At 37.1% G+C, this 22,373-nt stretch overlaps 1 protein-coding gene across 5 annotated transcripts in view; it reads left to right on the top strand.

The window, feature by feature from the left end:
* The window catches only part of DCC (DCC netrin 1 receptor), a 1,201,233-nt gene that overhangs the window by 553,632 nt on the left and 625,228 nt on the right, over positions 1–22,373 (top strand). For all 5 annotated transcript variants that reach the window (XM_024235927.3, XM_054537946.2, XM_063716903.1 and 2 more), the window contains exon 3: positions 21,243–21,527. In XM_024235927.3, coding sequence (XP_024091695.3) covers positions 21,243–21,527 — 285 coding nt within the window. The remainder of the gene's footprint in view (positions 1–21,242; positions 21,528–22,373) is intronic.

The following is a 22,373-nucleotide window of genomic DNA, read 5'->3' on the forward strand; positions in this document are numbered from 1 at the left end:
TATTTTAATCTTCACAGTCTGGGCTTGTTTGTGCCTGTTCTCCTTGGGAAGGCTTTCCAGGTATTTGAAGGAACTTGGGTACAAAGCCTAATAATGCAGTGGTTCTTGCAGACTCATAGAGGTACCACTATGGTGGCCTTAGATTTAATCTGAAAGACTTCTCTGGGTTACCATGCAGAGACTCTCATTCATTTTCCTTACTTTGTCTCAAACGAAATCTCTCTTTCTGTGCAGAGTCACCTGGAACTGGGGGTGGGGGCACAGAAGCACTCCTGTGGCTACCACCACTGAGAATGTGCTGGTTCAGATCTGAAGCAAACACAGCACTGGGTCTTGTCTATGGCCTGCTGTAACCACTACCTGGCTACCACCTATGTTCACTCAAGGATGTAGGATTCTATGATCAGCAAGTAAGCAAGCCAGTCATGTTTGTTCTCCTCCCTTCAGAGTGGCAAGTTCCCTCAGGCCCTGGGTAGGTCCAGAGATGCTGTCTAGGAACCATGGGTTGAAGTCAAAAACCTTAGAAATTTACTTGATGTTCTCTTCTACTATGGTTAAGGTGGCACTCAAACCACAAGAGAGTCATTCTCACTCTTCCCTCCCCTGTCCATAGACAGAGGAGCCTCTCCCTGTGGCCACCACCACCACCAGCCCACACGGGATTCTTCCAGGCCACCACTGATATTCACTTAAAGCCCAAAGGCCCTTCTGTCAGCTTTTAGTAAATGCTGTCAGGCCTGAGACCCACACTTCAGGACAGTGGGCTCCCCTCTGGCCAAGGGCAGGTCCAGACATGCTATCCAAGATCCTATGCCTGGACTCAGTGACCCCAAGTGCCCACTTGGTGCTTTACCCCACTGTGGCCAAAGCTGGTACCTAAAGTGCAATACAAAGTCCCCTTTACTTTTCCCTCTGCTTTCCTCAAACAGAAGGAGTCTTTCATCATAGCCACCACAGCTGGGAATGTGCTGGATCACACCTGAAGCCACGACATCTCAGGGCTCTAGGTCCTTGGCGTACTAACTTGGCATCACTGTTGGTTATTAAGGGCTTAAGGGCTCTTTAGTCAGCAGGTGATGAGCCCTGCTATGACTGGATTCTTCCTGTCTAGGCAGCAGTTCCCTCTTGGACCACGGTGTGTCTAAAATGTCATTTTTGGGGTAGGCCCTAGAATGTGGCCTTACAACTCTGCCCAGTGCCCTTTTCTACTGTGGTTGAGCTGATATCCAAGATGCAAGACAAAGTCCTCTTTCCTCTTCTCTCCCCTCTCCTCAAGCAGAAGGAAGGAGTCACTTTTGTTGCTGCAAGCTGCACTGCCTGGGGTTGGGAGAAGAGGGCCACAAGCACTCCTTTAGCCTCCCCATCTGGTATCTCCCTAGGTCACATGCCATCCAAATCTACTGGCTCTAAGCCCAGCCCAGGACTAGGAATTGCCTAGGAAGTGAAGTCTTTGTGTCCTAGAGTGCCTTTTGAGTTTACTTAGAACCCCAGAGCACTTTGGCCCATGGCGGCAAGGCCTGCCAAGAAACTTGAACTCTGACTGCTAGAATAGGTTATTCGCCTCTGGTTAGGCTGGTCCAAATGCTCTGTCCATGAATGGGCACCAGCTGAGCCCAGCAGGGCTTTGCTGCGCACTGTGACAGGGCAGCACTGAGTTCAATGTAAAGTCCCCCAGTCGCTGTGCTGTCTGTCCCACAAATGCACAGACTCTCTCTGTGTGCATCTTGCATTACCTGGCAGGCTAAGAGCTCCCCTTCTAATGTCGCTTGCCTAAGACAAGGTCCCATAGCTGTAGCGTATTCATTGTCTTTTTTCCTGTTTATTGGAGGAGGGAGGTCAGGCAAAACCTCTGTTTCCTCTGCTGGGAAAAGGGGGAGGGATGGTGTTGACGATTCAAAACTATCTCCTACCCTCTTCAGAGTCTCTTTAGCGATATGAAGTTAAAACCATGCACTGTGAGTGCCCACCTGATTTTTGGTTCTTCTGATGGTGCTTTTTGGTGCATAGTTGGTTGTTAAAATTTGGTATGTGTTGGGGGTGTTGGCAAATGTAGCCTTCTATTCAGCCATCTTACTCTGCTCTCCTCTTCTTCTTTTAAAAATTATTTTGCTTAGCTGTTATTTGCTTGTAGGTCCCACAAAAACAGGCAGTGGACTAGATTTTGCCCTTTAGCTATAGTTTGCTGCCTTCTGCCACTGACTGCTTCAACATGATAGCAGTGCCCTCCTAGGCTCTTCTAGGGTAATCTGAGCAGGAGCAGATTGGAATGGAGCAGCCATGGCAAATGTATGTGAGAACACAGGCATGTTGAATGAAAGGCAAGATTTCAAGTCAAACAGAAGCTTGAAACCGTATTGCAAACTCAGTGCTGAATTTGATCACTAATTAAGACCTTGTAGATTCTTTGTGCTTTTATCTAAATCCTGTTATCACTCTGCAACTTTTAGGACTAATTAATGCAGGCTTATCTATCCTTGTACTACCTCTTCTAGCATTTAGAAAAAATCATCAGTGGTTTTTTTTAAAACTATCATTAACATGTATTTACAGAAATGGAGAGCCAAACATATTATTTTCTATCCTTTGTGCTGCCTAATGCTTTATATTAGTTTTATTCCATGTGTGTCATCTTAGCTGCAAAAGGTAGTTCCAGCAAAAGGTGAAGGTGTTCAGAGATTGATACTATGCAATTAAGACTTAAGGATACTAATCTTAAACTTTTATTTATAGATCTTGTCCACGATGATAGAATCAAGGGTCACTTCCCCTCTTATTCATTAACAAATGTTTTAAAAAGTTGCTTACAAATTATATAATCTTTAATGCTTTTATAATACAATCCCTGTGGATACCAGAGAATATCATTTCCAAGTCACAATTTTAGACAATTGTTTACCTCAACTTCTAGATTTTTTTCCCCCAAAATGTCAAAATTTGGAATACCCAGTTTCATAGTATAGCTTATCCAACTCTTAATAGTAGTTATTAATGTCATGATTTTTTAAATCCAATTTTTCTCAGAATTAGTTTGCAGCCTCTGTATCAGCCCAAACCATCTGCTCTTAGATCTGTTGGTTTTTCCAAGCAGGAAACCTTTCTTATGGTTTTCACTGAAGTAATACAGCACTTTCATTTTGGCAGGGGGAAACTGGGTTTAGCCTTTGAAAGAAAGTCTCTTAAGACACTGATAATGCACTTTCAATTAGTAAAATTAGCCTTTATCACTTAATAAATGAAATGAGTCTCTCTATCCACTTTATATCACAAAGAATTAAAATCTCCTGTCCTTTGTTTTAATTGGTGATTGAAAATACGTTTTCATCTAAATGCATTAGCACTGAGCATGCCCTCCCCTGTTGTGCTTCCTGTTTGAAAAGCTAATTAAATGGTCTCATTGCTGATAGGCTGGAAGCCTATACAACTTCCTGGCTGCAGGCCATTAACACCCTGGCCAGAAGTGCTGACAAAAAGATGAAGAGATTTACACCCTCTGATTTCTGTATTAACAACAAGGACAAAACAGTATGTGGTCTTGTCAGTGGATAATAAAATTTAAAGATAGGATTTCTTTTTCCACAGGTGCATTTGTCTCTGAAAATTAGCAGTTCAGCTTTGTGTGAATAATAAGGAATCTTCTCTGATGAGTTTGAATCATATTTAAAAGTCTGTTATGGACAAGTTCAAGGTTTATAAGACTATTACCATTTCTCTAAATGAAAGAACCCAAGTCAGCTTATTTCTAGATCTGTGTTCTGATTACTTAAAAAAAGTACTGGAAATAACAAGTACGAAAAGTGTCCTATTCTATAAAGGCAAAATACATACATATATATAAATATTGCAAAAAAAACATTTTTCTTAATTATGTCAGTTATTTAACATAAAATTACTTTTTAACAACAAAAAACAATGCCCTGTGATAAGATTGCTTTTCCCATTGAATTCACCACCGGTTTTAATAATTTACCATATATTTTAGCAAGAAAACATGTGAAGCAAATGTGTATGTGTATATATAGAAGCCCACATAAAAGTAGAGGGATATATGTATATATTTGACTAGACTTTTGCATATATAAGTATACATATACACACACCCCTCTTTACATAGATATCTATATACACACATATATATATACATACAAGCACATGTATGAATATTAATCATGCACATAAATACACATGTAAACATGTCACAATGTAATACATAATATAACCAATTTAATTGGCTTTTCAAACAGGAAGCTCAACAGGGGAGGGAATGCTCAGCACTAATGCATTTAGATGGAAATGTGTTTTCAATCATCAATTAAAGATTAGATGTAGAGAACCTCTAATATATAAGATATGGAACTAGGAATTGGAGATGGGGTAAAAATCCTTACTTTTTCATATTCATTATATATTCTTACATAAAAGGAAATGATTGAATATATTTGATCAGTAAGGCCCTTTCTAGCTTTAAAATGATAAATCTAAGATTTGTATATATTCATATCCCTTTCATTAAACCACTAGGGAGTTCTGAAAATGATAGTAGATGAGTATGGAAGGACAGAAAGAAGTACAAATGAAATATCAGGCTTTCAATAATTAATCAGCCAACGGCCATTGACCACATACTACTCTAAAGGTGCTGTGCTAGGCTGAGACTACAAAAGAACTGAAGTCTCATTCTTACTTGTGAGAAGCTTATAGAATGATTTTGGAGAGATATGTAGCTATTGACATCAAAGCTATCAAGGTAAAGCAGGGATTGAAAAGTGGGGTAGAAAATTTATAATTGGGTCCTACGTTTCAGAAACAGAAGTCACTTTACAAAATATAGAGTGTACTGTAAATCTTGTTTGTATAGTTAATTGACTTACAAAACATTTTCTTATTGTTTCAAAGAGAATACAACCCTTTAGGGTCAAAATTATTATAAGTTTTAAATTCTGAATTACCATAATGAATTTTTCATAAATTGAGGCCATCACCAAAATATTCTGCAATGAAAAGGACCAGTCATCAGAACTTTAAGATGAAGTCATTCATTTGAAGCAGAACATTTTAGAGTTTTCTTAATAGATGATCCTTTGCCTAAATGGACAAAACAAAAATAATTCTTACTGTGATCAGCCTTAAAACAAGGAGAGTGTTATTTGGTGTTTTTACCATGCAAGACAGTGTGAATATCCAAAGAAATTTAGAGTACTATATCTGGCCTTGAGCAATCTAAAATTTAATTGGATGAAAATATGGTATCTGTACCAATAAGTAGCTGCTGATTTCCAAGTGAGTGTCAATGAGACTAAGATCTATGCAATATCAACAAAGAAAATAGAAAAATAGATTTAATTTGGTTTTAGGAGTTTGAGTTGCATTCTGATATTTTAGCTGTGCATTCAACAAATATTTACTGAGTGCCTCCTGTGTACCAGGCAAAGAGGATGCAATGTTGAGCAATTCCACCCAAGGCTTAACCCTCATGAGTTGGGAAAGAGCAAACTAATTGAACAGAGGATTGGAGCCAGGGGGAGGCATAGCTGGTGAGGTATATAGGAAAATATAAAGTCATGCTTAGGAGCTCAGTGAGAAGACTAGTGGGGATAGAACGTATGGTTCCTAATAAAGAAATACAGGAAACAAGAATTCCTAGTAAATGATTTCATAAAATCTCCTAAAACAGCTCACTATGGTACATTTCAGGTAAGAAATTTGGAAAATATTGATGTGTTATGATATTCCCAGATTTAAGCTTAAAGTTAGGTTAACCCTTTGTAAATTTACTAGTGAGAGATTACCTTGAAGACACACATCACATATCACTCATAGGTGGCCTCAGATTGATGAACTCTGTTGGTATGTTAATAGATAGTTCTACATCTAAGACTCAGTTCAACAGCAATTTTCCAAAAGGACAAACTACAATTACAATAAAATATTGATGTGTGTCTCAAATACTGTTCTGATGTAGACGTATCTATATGTCACTTTAAATATCATCTCAAATCCCCAAATTCTGAAGCTAAGAGAAGAGTAAAATATATGAAAAGAGTTTGCCTCAAAGGACACAAACTTTGATTCAAAGCAAAGTCATAGAACCTGGCAAAATTTAAGATAAATTCAGCTGTTTTAAATGTGTGCTCTTGATCTTCTCTTCCTTGAAAAGCTGAATGACTTTAAAATAGCAATGTTTAGACAACCTTTGGGAACCAGAGTTCTATCTACAGAACCAGTTAAATCAGTGTAAATGATGTAAAATTAACAAGAAGGCACAATAAATGACAAGATAGCTTAGTTATAAGCAAAGGAAATAATAATTTCATGTTCAAATTAACTTGAGTCGGTCAGATTTCTGCAATATTGGAGTTTTTGTTGACTCCTCTCTTACCATAAGTCCCTAGGCTTGTTTTTAAGCTCCTCTATTAAGAACCCTGATGATAAATGTTGCCTGGTGAACTCTGCATTTTCTACTAGACAGGCAGCTCCCTTAGGGCAATGATGGGGCATGTTTATAATTTGCTTCAGTAGCTTCAGTGTCTGGTGTGTCTATTACATTAGTTTTGTTAAATTATGTCCTGAATGATTGACATAAATTATGTCTTGAATGAATGACATGGATGAATGTAAAGTCTGACCACATATTAGGTTGTTTAAACATAGAATCACAAAGTAATATATTTTTATAAATGATAGAAACCTTGGGGGTCAACCTCTCTAACCCTTTTCATTTTTGAGATTCAGAGATTGATGTTGAATAATTAGCCTCTTACTCCTGTTTAATTTTTAACCATATCTCTTGCTCACATGTATTATTTTTTTGCTGTCTTCCATACCACTGCATTTTTATACCCACACACCCTAAGCAAAATCACAGCCTAAATATTTTACTTGGAAACTGAGGTTCGTTCTTGACCCATCCCTTTTCCTCATAAACATACTCAATGTTCAATAGGTTCTGTTCATTATACATCAAAATATAGCTAGACTCTTTCCTTTCTTCCATCCCACTGTTACCTTACTTGTCTATTTCCTTTTGCCTTTACTGCTGTTAAGTTTCTCTCTGAGATTCCTGCTTCCACTCTTGTATTCACCACCACCACCACCTCAAACTATTCTCTATACAGCAGCCATAATGATCTTCCAGATATGTAAATCTGATCACGTCATTTCCTTGCTTAAAATCCCTTAATAACGTCTCAGTGTGGTTGAAATAAAATGCAGACTTACTAAGGTGGTGGATGGCATCTGAATTATACACCCTGCTTACAGCCCCGGGTTAATCTTTCGCCATGTTCCTCTTGGCCCGCTGAGCTTCAAAGCCCATGTCCTATTGAACCACGTATCTTTTAAATAAATACTTCTTGATGCTTTAATACTTCTTTTTAAGTTCGTAGATATTAACATCAAGAAAGGTCATAAACAAGCTTGGAAGCAATGTTGTTGCTGATTCTGTAAAAACTGCATAAGTACCCTGACACTTGAGGTTTAAAGCTGTTCTGAAGGGATAATTTACTTCCTACCACACATTCCTTCAGCCAGATAGTGGCCCCCAAAGAAGCAGGGTAGAAATATATCTGACTTCCCAGGTGTGCCCTTTCCCCATCTTTCTTCTCAGACTAGGTGTCATGTGATATAACTGGACCCAAGAGAATGACCCCACAACTGAAAGATTTTTATGAAGGATAATTTACTATTCTCCAATGTACTGACATTTTTCTACAGTCCAATGATTGCTGAGGAGTAAGTACAGAACAAAATGTGTTGAGATAAAATGATCATTTCAGGCTTTTGTGGTGAGCTTTGATTCTGGTGAGTTTGAGACACATTTCAGACTATAAACTTTAGCGTCAAACATCATCATTTCCCCTTCAAGTGGCTATTATATCAGGTTATTCTGGGTCAGGTTATCAAAAATTTGGTAATTCTTAAACAAGTTTTGATTTTCTCAGTCTCAGAGAAGGTTTAAAATCACACAAGTTATGCAGTTAAGCAGAAATATTTTGGTTTTCCATTTTCATTGTGCAAAGGCACAGTATGAAAATGCATTTTATTAGCTCTAATTTTCCCCCAGTAGGTACTTCCAAATTGAAATTAAAATTATATAGATTTACCAGAAGTCTTTAATCTAAATTATTATTTCTGTCGGGATTTCTGGCCTCTTATTTTACAAAATGGATTTTATGGGGAGGAAAAATATATTAAAATAACAGGAGGAAAAAATTGACTCTTTTTGATATATTTGATGTGAATCTTAGCTATTACCAAATTAACTTTAATGAATTATGTAATACAGAATAAAGGCTTTGAGCAGACTACTCTCTCTACTGCCTCTTTGTATTGAAAACTTGTTTCATTTAGGCTTCTCCTTTTTTTTGTCTGTCTCTGCAGATTTTGAATATAGCACTCAGGTACATGTCTTTGGCAGGAAAAAAAATCATATTGAGAAGAGGGTAGTCCTACGAAACAAATGTAGAGTAGAAAGTACTGCCAGGGAATCTCAGCAGGGCCATTTACAGCCATATAAAGGCAAAACCTTATATTAATAAACCTAATACAGTGCCTGGTATGTATTCAATGACTGCCACTGGGAAGAAGAAAAATAGGAACTTGGGTTAATTGATGGTCAGATAGAAGATAATTTAATCCTTTGGGTAACATGCTCAATTAAAAGTTTGAAACAAGTATAACCCAATAAATTCTTATTTCAATGACCTTTGAAATGAATAGGGAAATGTCTTGCCAAGTTTCTTTGTTTATGAAAATCCTTGTTGTTAGGGCTTCGTAATGTTTCCTTCAGAAAATATGCTGGATGTGAATTCTGTATTCCTACCTTGGAATTCCGAAATCCAGAAGAGTGAATCATTTTCTGAACAATAACAGGACTTAACTATAACATAGCACAAGTTGTTACGTAACATGATATATAACATGTTAATATACCAGAAACATATGTTACTATTTGTTAATTAATTTGGGTATTAGTCAATATTTATTGAGTGCTACTGTGTGCCTAGCGAATAATACCAAAACACAGGAGTCATGGATTCACCCCTCATGAAGATCACAGTACCCCTATAGTCAAAACACACAAGGCTTATAATACAATTTTAAAAAAACAGTATCAGGATCTCTTATGAAATAGAAGAAACATAAGTTTTCGAACTCACTGCTTCCCATTATTTACTGACTTCTCTAAAAACATGTGCAGTCTTTAGATTCACTTTTTTTTTTACACATGTTGCTTCTCTGTCTAGAATGTCCTTTGGTATCTTGGGCATCTGGTGAACTCCCATTCTTTATTCAAGACCCAGCCATAGTCCACCATTTCTGAAGCTCTTTTCTGAATATTGATTTCCCAATAGGCATCACTGAGGATAATTCTATGTTTGCTCCACCAGCATCTTTCATTTTTACCACAGTGCACTATGCTATATATTTGCCTTTCCTACTAGACTATGAACTCTTTGAGGAAAGAAACTGGTACTGTTCATCATTGTATTCCTCAGGCAATTAGGATGATCCCTGGCGCATATTAGATGTCTAATAAATGCTGACTGACTCTATTACTCTGGGTTCTCCAGAAATGGGACACACACACACACAATATAAGTATGTATTTATATTATTTTTATATGTTAATATATGTTTATGTAATATATAAATATTTTATGTAATATATAGGATCTATCCATCTATTTAGAAAGATAAATAGAGACAGAGAAAGACAGAGATTGATCACAAGGAATTGGCTCACATGGTTCTGGAGGCTAAGAAGTCCTAGTATCTATAATTGGCAAGCTGGAGACCCAGGAGACCTGACGGTGTAGTTCCAGTTAGAATCTGAAGGCCTCAGAACCAAGAGACTTGATGGTGAAAGTTCCAGTTCAAGTCTGAGTTCAAAGGCAAGCGAAGACTAATGCCCCAGCTCAAGCAGTCAGGCAGAAAATGAATTTTCTTTTATTCTGCTGCTTCTTCTATTTGGGCCTTTAATGGATTGTATAAAGCCCACCTACATTGGGGAAGACATTGTTTTATTCAGTCTATTGATTTAAATTTTAATTTTATCTAGAAACACCCTTATAGACACATCCAGAATAACGTTTGGCCAAAAGGCTGGGTGCCCCATGGCCTAGTCAAGGTGACACGTAGAATTAGTCACCACACTGACTGACTGACTGAATGAATAGGTGATCTGAGAATTCCCATTAAGTAATGCAATCAGTGCAGGTAGGGGTGCATGGAAGGAGAACCTAGATAAAGTAGGGAAAGGGTGGTGACAGTAACGTGATGAAAAACAGAAGATCATACCAACTTAAAGAGTTTGCTTTTCTGCTTTTGAAGGATTTGCCTATCCTGAATTGTGCATACTTCCAAGTAGGCCCAACAAATATCAGCCGTATTCACAATCAACTTTTACGAGCATTGCAACCATTCATTAGCCATGTGTAATGAGATTTTTAGCTTAATAGAAAGCCTCAGCCTGAATTCTGTAAAACTATTCATTACTATTGATTATAAACCAATCTCAGGTTTTTGTAATAATAATTTTATCTGCAGAAGAGAGAATTAAAATTATTGTCAAAGCTTGTGGAGGTAAACATGTCTTCATGAAATCAATATGCTCCTAAAGAGTTGCTTGCAAATTTCACTGAATACAATGCACTGAATAGAGTATTAGAAACATTAGGAAAGTTTCCTTTTGTATTTTTAAAGATATGCTTGTTTTAGAAAAAAATGAGAAATATAATTTTCGCTCATTTAAAAAAAGTTTATTAACATAATTTTCTATGGATGTATAATGTTACGTACAGTGGATATACTATAATTTGCTTAACCAATTACCAATTGTGCAATTAGCCCATTTTATATTTTTTACTATTTTAAATAACAATGTTGAATACATATGTAAATTTTTTCTTTGTATACTTATATACGGATTCCTAGAAGAAAAATTGAGTTAAACTGGGCTTTTTGTTTGTTTTGAGACAGACTGTTGCCGTGTTGCCCAGGCTGGAGTGCAGTGGCGCAATCTTGGCTTATGGCAATCTCGTCCTCCTGGGCTCAAGTGATTCTCATGCCTCAGCCTCCCGTGTAGCTGGAATTAAAGGCACACACAACCACGCTTGGCTCATTTGTGTGTTTTTAGTTGAGTCGAGGTTTCACCTTGTTGGCCAGGCTGGTCTCAAACTCTTGACCTTAGGTGATCCACCCGCTTAGGCCTCCCAAAGTGCTAGGATTACAGGTGTGAGCCACTGCACCCAGCTGTGGTTAAATTGCTATGATGCAAATTTTCAAGTCACTTTACTGAGGAGGTGTATCAATTCACACTTTCAGAGTATTGTTAATTATCATTTTAAGAGGTTTGCAACACTGATAGGCTAAGGTCCTATCTCATTTTTGTTATATTTTCAGTTTTAATTACTAGTGAATATTTGTCTACATTAGAAATTTAAAGAATTTCTATAGATATCTTACATTAAAGTAAAACAAGCAAATAATAAACTCCTAACTGATCTACATATTAAGTATGAGTCTACATTTGGCTTAATGCATACTCACAGTTAAACAACCTCTTTCAGTCACCAAAGATGCCAGCAGAGCTAAGATGAAAGGTAGTTGCCACTATTCATTATTTGCTATCTAGTACCTTCTGTAAGAAGGACTTCATTCTAACTTTCACATAAATAAATGGCATTGATGTTCAATATAATTTGATTAGATTTTAAGAAGAATCTAGAAAGACAACACCATGTGAGTTTGAGGAAGAGGTGGTAAAACTCTATTATTTAACCTTGTGCTCAGAATAGATATTATAATATAGCTTGAATGGAGGAAATAAAGTTATTAAAATACTTCCCAAAACTGCCTCTGTTGGCCCTATAATTAATCAAAGACATTGATGCGCCAAGCCACCTCATGCTTGTCTGATTGCTGATACTGAAGTCAAGAGGAGCAGGACTGTTAGGACATGTTGTAGTTCATGTCTGATCACCACCTCCAGGGGAAAGCTGGGTAGGGTCTGAAATCCAGTTCTGGATTTACTGGGTGATTCTGTGCAGTGCCTTTATAAAATTCATTCCCTCAGAGACAATATCCTTTCCTAATTATACAATGTCAAAGTATGAACCACCAGGGGTCCTGAGGATATTACTAAGAAGGATGATTCCAGAGAATCCTGAATTACTCCATGGCTTTGAAGGCCAGCTAAGAAATAACCTAGCAATGCTCTTAGGTGAGATTATGATAGACCAGGCTTTAAACTGACTCTTGGTCATGGGGATTATAGGAGTCCCCAAATGGCCATCTGTTTCTGGGTCTCATGTATAGTCAGCCTTTCATTGCTTCAAGGATCTGGAACAGTACCAACACTACAGAGGATCTTATATTGGACAAACCCCAAAGATGATTCTGAGAAAGGCTTAGTTGATGGCTTTACTCCTTGCCTATTTTTGGCCTAGGGCAAGAGGTCATTGTGTGCTGCTAAGCTTGCAGAGCTGCACAAACTCCAGGTAATCTCATTATTCCAAACTGCTACAGACTATGTTGGAAAGTGACAGAGCCAAAGCTGAAATCCAACTTTCAAAATTTGGGTGTCTTCAATACTCTATTTAAACATTTAGAGTCATGTAGAACCTCAACCAATGCTTGTGTATTTTTTCTTTCAGTAAATATTTGATATACTTCACAGAAATAAAATACAGAAAACATCCATACAAATGTAGAAATACTTTTCAAGCTTTTATTTATACACTTAACTTTTTATAGTATCTGCCTATAGTATCTGGGTAATCTGCCTATACTGTTTTTCTTTCCCTTTGACATCCTTTAGCGGTTCAGTCATTTGGCCATGTGATTGCTTCTTATAAGATCACACATTGGGTAAACATGGCTGGCACTTACCAGGCATGCTTACTAGGACTTCCTTTGCAATGTCCACCACAGAGCAATTGCTCTTCAGCCAGCCACCTGGGAGTCTGTAATTTTGCCAGTGAAAATGAAGCAAAAATAAAAAGGAGTGGGAGAATAAAAAAAGGGAAATGATAGCTTGCAGAGGGATGTGGCAAGTACAGACCAAAATGAGCTTCTACCAAATTCCCTGCATATCCTTTATTGGCCTTCTGGCTGCTTTTTGAAAAGGAGTAATTCTAGAGAACTTCTCTTTGGATTGCCTCTATTCTTTGCCCTTTGGCTAATTTGAGAATTAAAAAGGGCAAAGGAGGTCTGGCTTTGAAGGGATGTAACCTTCAGGCTTTAATTTGGAGCAAACAAAGCATTTACAGCAGCTCTCCTCTGGCAGTTGCAGAGTATTACCACACTGCTGAATATTTAAAAGCAAGGCGTGTTTCCAACCCCAAGGTCTGTCCCCCAATTGATAAGTCTCTTTTTATTAAATGAACTTTAATTACTTAATAATTAGACCTTCCACAGGAGAAGATGTGGATCCTGATAGTCTGCCAACAAGGCTAGAGGGCAAATCGGAAGAATGTGCCATTTTCAGATTAGAATTTAAAAGAAGGAGCAGGCCCATTCTGGGGGTGTGTGGGTGGAGGAGAGACCTCCCTAGAGGCGGCAAGTCTTGGCATAAACCTGGAATGTGAAATGCTTTATTTCCACTTTTGCTTGAAAACTAAAGTACTTTAGAATTAAATGAATGAGAGTATATGTCGAAAATTTTCAAACTTTCTGACTGTCTGGATCTGATGGAAAGATTTCTCGTCGTCTATGCAGTGTGTGTATGCTTGGGTGGAAGGGTAGGGAGAGACTATTGTTCTCCTTATTTTAATTCTGAGAGCCTAACACTTTTGATGTCCCTACAGATTTAGCAGCTTTCCATTCATTGCCATGGTGATTTTTTACCTCATTTTTTTTTAGCATCACAAAGGAAAAGCCCAAATGAAAAATGTTTGCTTCTTTTGCTATTAACATTTCTACTGCCTGGTGACAGCAAATATTTGGGTTGTGCCTAGCTTCTGAGGAAATATGTATTGGTCTGAGGAGATTGATGGCCACAGCCATTGCCCAGGCTGTCCCAGCTGGGTGGGGGCTGGCCCTGAGACCACTGATAACTTTGTTCCTGAGGACAGTGATGTGAAGGGAGGATGAGGAAATCCCATTCAAAATGTCTACTGATTTACAATTGAACTGTTTGTGGCTTAGATAATATTTTCACAAATGCCTTACGCATAGCCTCTCCACGACTCACCACCTCCCCACCAACCCATCTCTTCAAATGAAAGGATTTATTAGTCTTAGCTCTTTTCTGCTTTCCTGAAAAAAAAAAATCACTGCTTTTCCCTTCTCTTATTTTATTATTGATTTATTTTTTAAAGACCGGGTCTCTCTCTGCCACCCAGGCTGGAGTGCAGAAGTGTGATCATAGCTTACTGTAGCCTCAAACTCCTGGGCTCAAGTGATCCTGCCACCTCAGCTTCCTGAGTAGCTGGGACTACAGGTGTGCACCTCCAGACCTGGCTAATTAAAACAATGTTTTTTCTTTTCTCTTTTTTTTTTTTTGAGACAGAGTTTAGCTCTTGTTGCCCAGGCTGGAGTGCAATGGCACCATGTCGGCTCACAGCAACCTCCACCTCCACCTCCTGGGTTCAAGCGATTCTCCTGCCTCAGCCTCCCAAGTAGCTGGGATTACAGGCATGTGCCACCACGCCCAAAAAATCTAATTTTTTGTATTTTTGGTAGAGACGGGGTTTCTCCATTTTGGTCAGGCTGGTCTCGAACTCCCGACCTCAGGTGATCCGCTTACCTCCGCCTCATAAAGTGCTGGGATTACAGGCATGAGCCACCGCGCCTGGCCTTAAAAACATTTTTTTTTTTTTTTTTTAATAGAGACAGACTCTCTCTATCGTGACCAAGTTGATCTCAAACTCCTGTCCTTCAGTGATCCTCCCATCTTGGACTGCCAAAGTGTTGGGATTACAGGCATAAGCCACCACTCCAAGGCTCCTCTAACTAACTCTTTATGCTTTCCTAGTTATTGCTTGTGTTTCCTAAACTTTCCAATATTTAGGGTCCGGAACATTTGCTTAAACTGATTATCTTAACAATGATATATATTTTTCATTCAACATATATTTGATGGCCAAGTATTTGCCATACACCATGCTAAGTGCTTACAGTATAGAATAACATAGACTCGGCTCTGATTTGTGGAATTTACAGATTAGTTTGGATGATGGCTATCAAATAAATTCCACAGTTAATTAATTACAATTGAAGTAAGTGCTGGAGATAAAACCTGTAGGACAACTGGTTCTAATCGGACTTGGGGAAAGCTACTATGAGGAAGTGAGAATTCTGTTACTGCATTGAACTATTAAGTCTCAGGTATTCAAACACGCTGTTACTGAAGAGCTGCAAATAGGGTAAAACCTTTACTCTTCCTTGCATGGGTAGTTAATAAATGTTCTAGGAACAAATTGGGGTTACGGCTGCTTAACAGGCATTGAGCAACACTTAACAAAGTAATATATAAGTAGACTCCTAATGCATCCTTTTAGTGTTAAAATTAGTATTATAGAACAATGGAAGATCCTTTTCAGGATTCAAAATAACAAGGTGAGACCCATTTCTCTATGGCAGTCTCATAATGGCTCTATATCTCTTGCTAATAGCAGCCAATGCTTACTGTACAACTATAATTAGAATTGTTGACATCAACATAATTTTTGATGCTGAAGCCCAGGCACTTTTACTGTGTATTAATCACTTATAAAATTTGAATTAAAACTGTCTTTATCATTTCTAAGAAGATTAAACAGAGCTTCCATATGTGTCTGACTTTTCCATGCGTAAAAAAAATGTTCTTTCCTTTTTATAGTTTCTCACTAATAAGTTCTGATCTTTGTTAATGCATGGAGATACAGATAATGTGGAAATATGTAAGCTGGCTTGTGTGGGACACTTCCAACAACACCAGGTGTTCCTATATTTAAAGCTGCCATAGCATCTTGGGCCAGGCTAGGTGTGAAGGTAGGAACTTTGAAATTCGTTCTTGAAAACAACCTTTTCCTAGGCTAACAATGTAAGCCCTCCGAAATCACCAAAAATAGTTTGTGTGCTATTTTTAATAGTAAAGTACTTCTGGCTGAAATTTGTCTATAAGGAATTCAATGTAAGGCAGAATGTACTTACTAAACAACAAAGTGTATTGAGTACAGTACTGCTACTTGAGGGTTGGGGAGTAAAGAGTATTGACATATAAAAGAAAGTCTTTTTGAAATATTTTCGTTTATGTCAGGGAAATAAGGTATTTTAAGAAGTATAATAATTCAGTAGTAAACCTTTAAAAACAATGATCATGGGCTGTGTACAGTGGCTCGTGATCCTGGCACTTCAGGATGCCAAGGCAGGTGGATCATTTGAAGTCAGGAGTTTGAGACAAGCCTGGCCAACATGGTGAAACCCTGTCTCTACTGAAAATACAAAAATTAGCTGGGCATGGTGGTATGCACCTGTGATCCTAGCTACATGGGAGACTGAGGTAGGAGAATAGCTTGAACTGGGAGACAGGTTGCTATGAGCTGAGATCATGCCAACACACTCCATCCTGGGCGATAGTGTAAGACTCGGGCTCAAAAAAAAAAAAGAAAAAATAACAATCATACTATAAACATTTGAAAGAGTTTGGTACCAGTTCCATCTAGAAAGTGGAGATAATAATACTTCCTTAAAGAGCCATTGTGAAGATTAAATAAGGTCATTTATAAAGGTGCTTAAAATGGTGTAAATGATAAAACTGAATCTGTTCCCAAAGTCCTCTAGCTTGTTAAATAATGAAGCAGAGAAGTGACTCCAGGTAATCTCATTATTCCAAACTGCTACACACTATGCTGCAAAGTGACAGAGCCAAAGCTCAAATCCAACTTTCAAAATTTGGATGTCTGCAATACTATATTTAAACATTTAGAGTCACATAGAACCTCAGCCAATATTTGTGTATTTTTTTCTTTCAGTAAATATTTGATATACTTCACAGAAATAAAATACAGAAAACATCCACACGAATGTAGAAATACTTTTCAAGCTTTTGTTTATACACTTTTTATAGTATCTGCAAATTGTGAGTACTCTAAAAATTTAAAAGGTGGAGTGATGATTTCCAGTAAGACAGACTAGGAAAAAGGGAGAGATTTTTGACTGAGTGCCTAAAACATGACTAGAGATTTGATAGGTAGATGTTGGCAGAGAGGATGTTCCTTTTTAGAGGAAGTTCCGTAAGAAATACAGCCAAGAGGAAACCATGTTTAGGACATCTACAAGTTCAATAGATCTGAGAATTGTTTTGCAGAAGTTGTGGAAAATGAGCCTGAAAGGGACATTGTGCTAGATACATGGGCACATATTAAACAAAAAACTCTTTGCCTGGTTTTGGGGCAAAAGACAATGCCAGAACATTTTGGAAACTTCAATATTTCCTGAGTGAAGCAACAACTTTAGTGATGTAGGAGCACTGATGTTTTGACTATGTTTGGAATGCATTTGAGTGAGAAAAACATAGAGATAGGAAGACCATTGCTGCTATGATTACAATGGATCAGATGTGGCCTAATGAGTCTGAACCAGGCTTTTTCCATGAACGGGCTATTGTTGAGCAGGTAACTGTTTTTCACAAGGATCTAGTGAAAATTATACCTGTATCTCTCTCTGGATGAAGCTTGGGAATCGTTTGTATTGCATTAGAACATTAAATGACTTTTATGAAAATATAGTATTTCATACATATGCATTATAGTGAGTTTATTGTTCATTACTAGATATTCATACACATGCCTTGAAACTATAGTACTAAGTTGATAGTCTATAATTTCTTCTTCTTTTAAGACTGTTGCTGGGTTGTTTCACCACCATGAGATGTAACTGCTAAAATTTAGCACAATATTGGGAGCATAAAGTCAAGCCTTGTAGAGCCTTATAAACTTAGAATTGCTTTTGAATGTGTAGAGTTTCCCATTTAGAGACAAAAAGAAAAGACTATGCATCATGTTTATAATTTATCACTATGACAAATAATCAACTCTGTGAAATTTTCAAACATTGCCTTGTTAACTTTTAAACAAGATGCAGTTCTGACCCTGGCTTGTTAAGATCTGAAATCATCATAGAGTGCATGCAATTCTATTAGCCAATTCTGTTAAGTCTAATTATATTAATATGCAATCCCAGTCTTTGTATCGCATTCTTCCAAGTAGATGAAGTTTACATAGGAAACCGGTTGTTGAGTATCAGTTTGAATTACTATTTCATTTTACATATTCCAGGCTCTAGAACCTACTTGCAAATACATTTTTGAATGCAATAGACATTCGGATGTAAAACAGATGTTTAATTTTCTGTTTTATTATTTCTTTTTTTGAGACAGGTTCTCACTCTCTTGCCCAGGCTACAGTGCAGTGGCACAGTCTTAGCTCACTGCAACCTCTGCCTCTGGGCTCAAGCGATCCTCCCACCTCAGCCTCCCGAGTAGCTGGGGCCACAGGTGTGTGCCACCACACCTGGGTAATTTTTTAAAAATTCTTGTAGAGACAGCATTTCACATGTTGCCCAGGCTGGTCTCAACTTCCTGGGCTCAAGTGATTCTCTCACCTTTGCCTCCCAAAATGCTGGGATTACAGGTGTGAACCACCACGGATAAATGGTTTAAATGCTTTAAATTTATCCAATGTGTATAACTTCTAAAGAGCCACAAATCTGAATATATAAATGTCCAGATTGTTAAAATCAACTTAAAATGTTATTCTCACCTACATGTATTAAATATATAATTTGTGTATATCGGAAAATTATTCCTAACTATACTTCCTTAACTACAAAATAAAATACTAGAGATGACAACCAAGAAGAAAACTATTAAATAAAAATAAAATTTGTTTGAAACTCATTGCCCTACATAAGCCTCATATCTATCACTACTCATTGCAGCTTTGCTTTGTGTGGTAGATACAGATCATGCTCTGTTTAAGTACATGCCTTAAATCCATACCTGAGCCAATCTGTAGTAGATTAACGTACTTCTTTGGAATAGACACAAGACTATATAATGCAGACAGTCTGGAAACTGGATTTTGAGCAATAAGCCTGGGTACAAATTAACTAATTCCTTTTGTTCTTCACCCAGTGGTAGATGCAGCACAGACATAGATTAGTTCTAACTGAAAAAGAATAAAATTAGGCAAGTGGCTGGCGCCCCCTGTAGGCAATCTGTAGTTTATCCAGGCATCCCCATGGATCCAGATTTCAGAGCCTTAGTTTAAGAATCAGATGAGTAATTTTAGAATATATATGTGAGGGATAAATTAATATTTGCATCAATATTAAGGTTTTTGCATGGTATAGCATTAATCATTCTTACAAAGAACAATCTTAATATTGCACCTCTAGGATTGCAGGTCTATTTCTGTGGATATAGCTATAATGAGTGATATCCTTCAGCAGCTTGTACCTAACCCACATATAATTTTGGTCTAATTTTATATTTCATAGATTCAGTTATTTTGTGGTCCAAAAACTCTAATCCCTAAAAGAGACGTAAAATTTCACCTTCACTTAGGGAAGGAAAGTGAAATAGCATTGCTTATTGTCTCTCATATTAAATTATGATTTGACCCAGGTCATTTTACCTTTGCGCTTTTGGCCACAGCAAAATTTTTATCAGGTTGTGGGGAAAATTAGGATCATGAAAATTAACAGACCCAAATTAAAACTAAGGGTCATTAAAACTGAACACAGTAGAATTTTGTTTACTGAAGTGTAATGATACAATCAAGCTTTCTTGACAAAATTTAAACCTGGACCTGGGGAATGTTGACTTAAATCTATAAAATAAAAATCACAGTAACATAAAATATGATTAGTAAAACTTGACATGAACCCCAGACTGATGAATGGATCAAAGTTTATTGTAACATGTGCATAAAATTAAAACAATTCTGGAATGAGTCAAATGAAAATAGAAATATCAGAATTTAACTGGGATGAATAGCAAACATAAATAATAATTAAAATTTAGTTGAATTTTCTCTAAAAAATTGCCAGTGGTCTTTCAATGATGGCATAATTGATACCAATAGATTTCTTTGTAATCATTTAAAAAAAGAAAGAATTTCATGGTCAAAACTTAGGATCACAAATATCCACTTGTTCATAAAAGGCGGTTCAGGATGGCAAGGTGAAAACATCTACCCCTCTCATGTACAACATCATGGCAGAGAAGGCTTCTCTCTCACCATGCTTATGCTTCTATGCATGGTGATGCATACAAGCATATATATGCATGCTTATGCTTGTATGTAATGGCCAGTTTATTTCTTTTATTTTTTCCTTATATTCATCATTCATATGAATGCATCATTTTCACATGTTATTTCATATGAACGTTGAAGTGACCGTGTGAATTAGATATTACCCCATTTCATGGCCCAAAGAAATGAAACAAGTTTCCAAAATATTCATATATAATAGGTGGCTCAACTAGTCTAGAAACACAAGCTATTCTAATTCCAGCTTTTAAATCTTTTCACTACACCACAGCCATACCTGGCAAATGTGGATGAACATTTACCTTAAGCAGTAAGCCCTAAAAGACAGTCCTTTGTTACTATAATTGGCGGTCTAGAAACACAAGCTATTCTAATTCCAGCTTTTAAATCTTTTCACTACACCACAGCCATACCTGGCAAATGTGGATGAACATTTAACTTAAGCAGTAAACCCTAAAAGACAGTCCTTTGTTACTATAATTGGCGGTTCCTATCATCCCTCTTTCTTGAAGCTGCTCTAGGTCATGCCATATGACGAGTCCTTCATGAATCTTCATGACTTCATAATCCTTTGTCCAAAGTGAGGTAACAGGAATTTTGTCCATAGGACCAGGATTCAGAAGAACAAGTTTCTATCTGTAGGATTCTCATCTAAAAACTGAACTCGAATGTGGAATTTCACCTCTCTGAACCTCAATTTCCTCAACTATATCTTATCTACTGTATTTTACAGGGCTGTTTTATTTACCAATAAATAAGCTTCTAGAGATGAATGGCAACATTTTCATTACTTTTTAGCCTCTGAGCATACTGTAGTGCCAGACAGAAAATGTGGTAAAGTGTGAAGAGCAAATGAGATGATATTTGAGAAAACAGCTTGTAAAATATAATTTTCTATAAAGAATACAAAGTGTGATTATTTTTACTGGCGATTATTGTGCCTTATTTGGAAGACTTATTCTTTTTTCTTTGTTTTTCTTCTAGGACCACTGAGGTTCCTTTCACAGACAGAATCTGTCACAGCCTTCATGGGAGACACAGTGCTACTCAAGTGTGAAGTCATTGGGGAGCCCATGCCAACAATCCACTGGCAGAAGAACCAACAAGACCTGACTCCAATCCCAGGCGACTCCCGAATGGTGGTCTTGCCCTCTGGAGCACTGCAGATCAGCCGACTCCAACCGGGGGACATTGGAATTTACCGATGCTCAGCTCGAAATCCAGCCAGCTCGAGAACAGGAAATGAAGCAGAAGTCAGAATTTTATCAGGTATTGCAATGCTCTTTGTTGCCTTCAGAATGATATTCTCTGGAATAAGTTGAAAAACAATTTTTTCTTTAACAGATATTTGTAATTGTTATAAGTTCTGTATTGTTCATTGCGTTTTGTTTTGTTTTTTATTATTTCTTTCTTCCTTGCCTAAGCATTCAATCAGGTTGTACCAAAAGCTGTTCTTTTTCTTTTTTCATGTCTTGTTGAAGTTTCTGGAAAAACAATTATCTCTCCTTTATTCATTCACTTGTTCTATTAATATTTAGTGAGTGTTTCTTTGTGCAAGGCCCATTGATAAGCATTTCTCACGTATTATTTCATTTTCCTCTGATAACAGTCTAAGAGGTAGTTTTGATTCATTTCAAAGGATGAAGGTGAAAATTTGCAACGTTAAGAACATTCCCTAAGTTAGTATTGAACTATATATATATATAGTTCAATATTAAAATTAGGCTGATCTTATCTACTTTGTTTATTTTACAGGGCTGTTTTATTTACCAATAAATAAGCGTCTAGAGATGAATGGCAACATCTTCATTACTTTTTAGCCTCTGAACATACTGTAGTGCCAGACAGAAAATGTGGTAAAGTGTGAAGAGTTCTCTTTTGTATATTCTGTACTCCATTAGTCACAGGGATACTGACTTAAATGTATCAATAACCGTTGGCAACACTTACATTTCATCTACCAGGCAATAACAGAAGCAGAGCTAGCATTTATTCCCAACACATACATGCATCTATTTACGTTTCCATTACATACACAAAATTTTAAATATATCATACGTATGATGATATACGTATGATGATATATGTATGATATACATAATATGATATATATGG

The sequence above is a fragment of the Pongo abelii genome, chromosome 17, assembly GCF_028885655.2.
Source record: "Pongo abelii isolate AG06213 chromosome 17, NHGRI_mPonAbe1-v2.0_pri, whole genome shotgun sequence".
Taxonomy (NCBI): domain Eukaryota; kingdom Metazoa; phylum Chordata; class Mammalia; order Primates; family Hominidae; genus Pongo; species Pongo abelii.